The 2,779-nt window shown below is 46.8% G+C and overlaps 1 protein-coding gene across 1 annotated transcript; it reads right to left on the bottom strand.

The window, feature by feature from the left end:
* Positions 1–608: 608 nt before the first annotated feature.
* On the bottom strand, positions 609–1,241 carry LOC110335587 (glutathione S-transferase P 2). Its single transcript, XM_021217810.1, has one exon. The coding sequence runs from the start codon at positions 1,239–1,241 to the stop codon at positions 609–611; it is 633 nt and encodes a 210-aa protein (XP_021073469.1).
* Positions 1,242–2,779: the final 1,538 nt, after the last annotated feature.

Here is a 2,779-nt window from a genome sequence, read left to right as displayed (position 1 = left end):
ATGCCCTCTTCTGGTGTATCTGAAGTCAGCTACAGTGTACTTATGCATAATAATGAATAAATCTTTGGGCCAGAGCAAGCAGGGACTGAGCGAGCTGAGTTGAACGGAGCGAGCAGGGCCAACCGGAGTGAGCAGAGGTCCTAAAATTTCAACTCCCAACAACCACATGAAGGCTCACAACCATCTGTACAGCTACAGTGTACTCACATAAAGAAAGAAAGAAAGAAAGAAAGAAAGAAAGAAAGAAAGAAAGAAAGAAAGAAAGAAAGAAAGAAAGAAATCTTAAAAAACAAAACAAAACAAAAAAAACTCCACTTTGTTTATTACAGTCTGCCCGTCATGATCTAGCGTAAGAAAAAGGGTGACAGCAAAGTGACAACAAAGCTCCTCAAATGTGCTGGTGGCCTCTCACCATGTTGTGCCTCATAGGATTAGTGACAGGCCTGTTTTCTAGTCCTTCCCATTGTAGAGGATCATATTTTACACAGAGCACCCGTTCTAACATTGCTATAACTTTAATTTTTTTCAACACTTACTTTTTTTTTTTGTCTTATAAACTTATTAGTGCTGGGGAAAGGGAAACAAGAAGCTCTTGTCTCTTTGGTCCACTACTGTTTGCCATTGCCATTGATGGGATGGTTCACATGTTCCGGGGAGGACAGAAAGGCCTTGATCTTGGGTCTGGCACTGAAGTGAGCCACATAGGCAGAGAGCAGAGGGAAGTTGTCCAGGCAGTCAGGGGCCAGGACTCGGTGGATCAGCAGCAGGTCCAGCAAGTTGTAATCGGCAAAGGAGATCTGGTCACCGACAACGAAAGCTTTGCCTCCCTGGTTCTGGGGTAGCGGGGTCTCAAAAGGCTTCAGATGCCCAGGCAGGGCCTTCACATAGTCATCCTTATCGTTCTCATAGTTTCTGTAGATCATGGTACCATATTTGCAGCGAAGGTCCTCCACCCCAAAATTCACCATATCCACCTGGGCGGCCTCCCTCTGGTCCTTCCCATAAAGCCCCAAAGAGCAGCCAAGGTGCCTCAAGATGGCATTAGATTGGTAAAGGGTGAGGTCTCTATCCTCAAATTTGGGGAGCTGCCCATACAGACAAGTAGGCTTGAGCAAGCCTTGTATCCAGGTATCTATGGTAACCACTTCCTCCTTCCAGCTCTGGCCCTGGTCAGCCAGCAACATGTGCATGGCCTCACACCGCCCTTGACTTGGGAAGTAGACAATGGTATACGGTGGCATGGCTGCTTTGCAGAGAGAAGTGGGGATTCAGTAATGAGTAATCAGAGAGGTGTCTCGGGAGTGGACACTCAACGCCTACTTTTAATGATGGTTCTTGAATGCTTTAACCTCCCTTGTAGCCCACCATCCACCAGAGATAGTAGAAAAGAAAGGATACAGGGGAAGTGGGTCTGTTTAGAAAGGTTCTTTAGAGCAACTCCCATCTGTGTTGTCCGGAAATCGTCAGTTTGGTTCACAGGTTAGCAAGGGTAGCTCAATCTACTTGCAAACCCTTCACCGATATAGCAGGTCAGTAGAGTCACGTCAGCAGCGGTGGCACTACCTAGCAGAGACAGACAGGCCTCATCCTCGACTTGAGTCAGTAGAGACCAGGAGGAAGGAACCCCAGGAAATGTTCTAGGCTGTGCCTCTCTCAGGGAGGTGAACATCAGCAAAGATGAGAGACCCTCAATCATTGCACAGCCGGCTCTGTGAGCAAGCCGAGCTCTCAAAGCTGCAATAGGACATTGTTCAATTACACCATCATCAAATTGGATTTGTTCTTGTAAGTCAGCATAATGCCCTTCACCAAGCAGCTGGCCTTTAGTAACATTTATACCCCTTGCTAAATTATGTTGTGCTACTTTTGTGGCCTCGTTCCTCTACACAACAACCATCGTAATTGTTGACCAGTTTCTAGAACAGCTGACACCAACTGCTTCCAATCTCGTGGGGTCACCCTATGCCATATAGCCCAGTTATTTAGCATTTCTTTGACAAATGAGGAATGTAAGCCATACACTACCATAGCCTCTTTAAAATGCTTTAAATCTAGCATTTGTATTGGTCTTCAGGTCATTCATTACAAGCCTGTCCACCACCACTAGCAGGCACATATTGCTCCAAGACTGGGAAGGCTGAAAGTGCCTGAGAAGACACAAGCAAGTTTTCTGGTGATGCACTTGGCTGCACCTTAACCTGTTAGACCTGTTAGCATGACTTCTAAGCTCCTCCTCACAGTTACCTGGCAACAGCCAGGTATGCCTGACTCACTATAGAAGGGGCTGCTGACCCCTCTTCACTCTCTTAGTCTCTTACCCTCTCTGTCCCTTCTCTTCCCAACCCACTCTCCCCTCTCTCTCCACATGTTCCTGGCCAGCCTCTCTCCTCTCCTCTCCTCTCCTCTCCTCTCCTCTCCTCTCCTCCCCTTCTTCCCTCCACTCTCCATCTGTTTCTCTGCTTTTCTCTGTCTTTACTACCTCCTAAACTCCCCTCCCCATGCCCTAAATAAACTCTATTCTATATGATAGATATCTAAACTCTATTCTATATGATATGGCTGGTACCTCAGGGGGAAGGGATATCTCAGCATTGACCCACAGAGGCACCCCCTTCCACCTCACCATACTGCACCTCTACAAACGTATCCTGGTTCTTTCTTTCTTTCTTTCTTTCTTTCTTTCTTTCTTTCTTTCTTTTTTTTTGGGGGGGGGGTGTTTTGAAACAGGGTCTCTCTGTATAACCCTGGCTGTCCTGGAACTCACTTTGTAGACCAGGCT

Source organism: Mus pahari, chromosome 1 (assembly GCF_900095145.1).
Source record: "Mus pahari chromosome 1, PAHARI_EIJ_v1.1, whole genome shotgun sequence".
Classification (NCBI taxonomy): Eukaryota; Metazoa; Chordata; class Mammalia; order Rodentia; family Muridae; genus Mus; species Mus pahari.
Note: the sequence above shows the minus strand (reverse complement) of the source record. Positions and strands in the feature narration are given on the sequence as shown.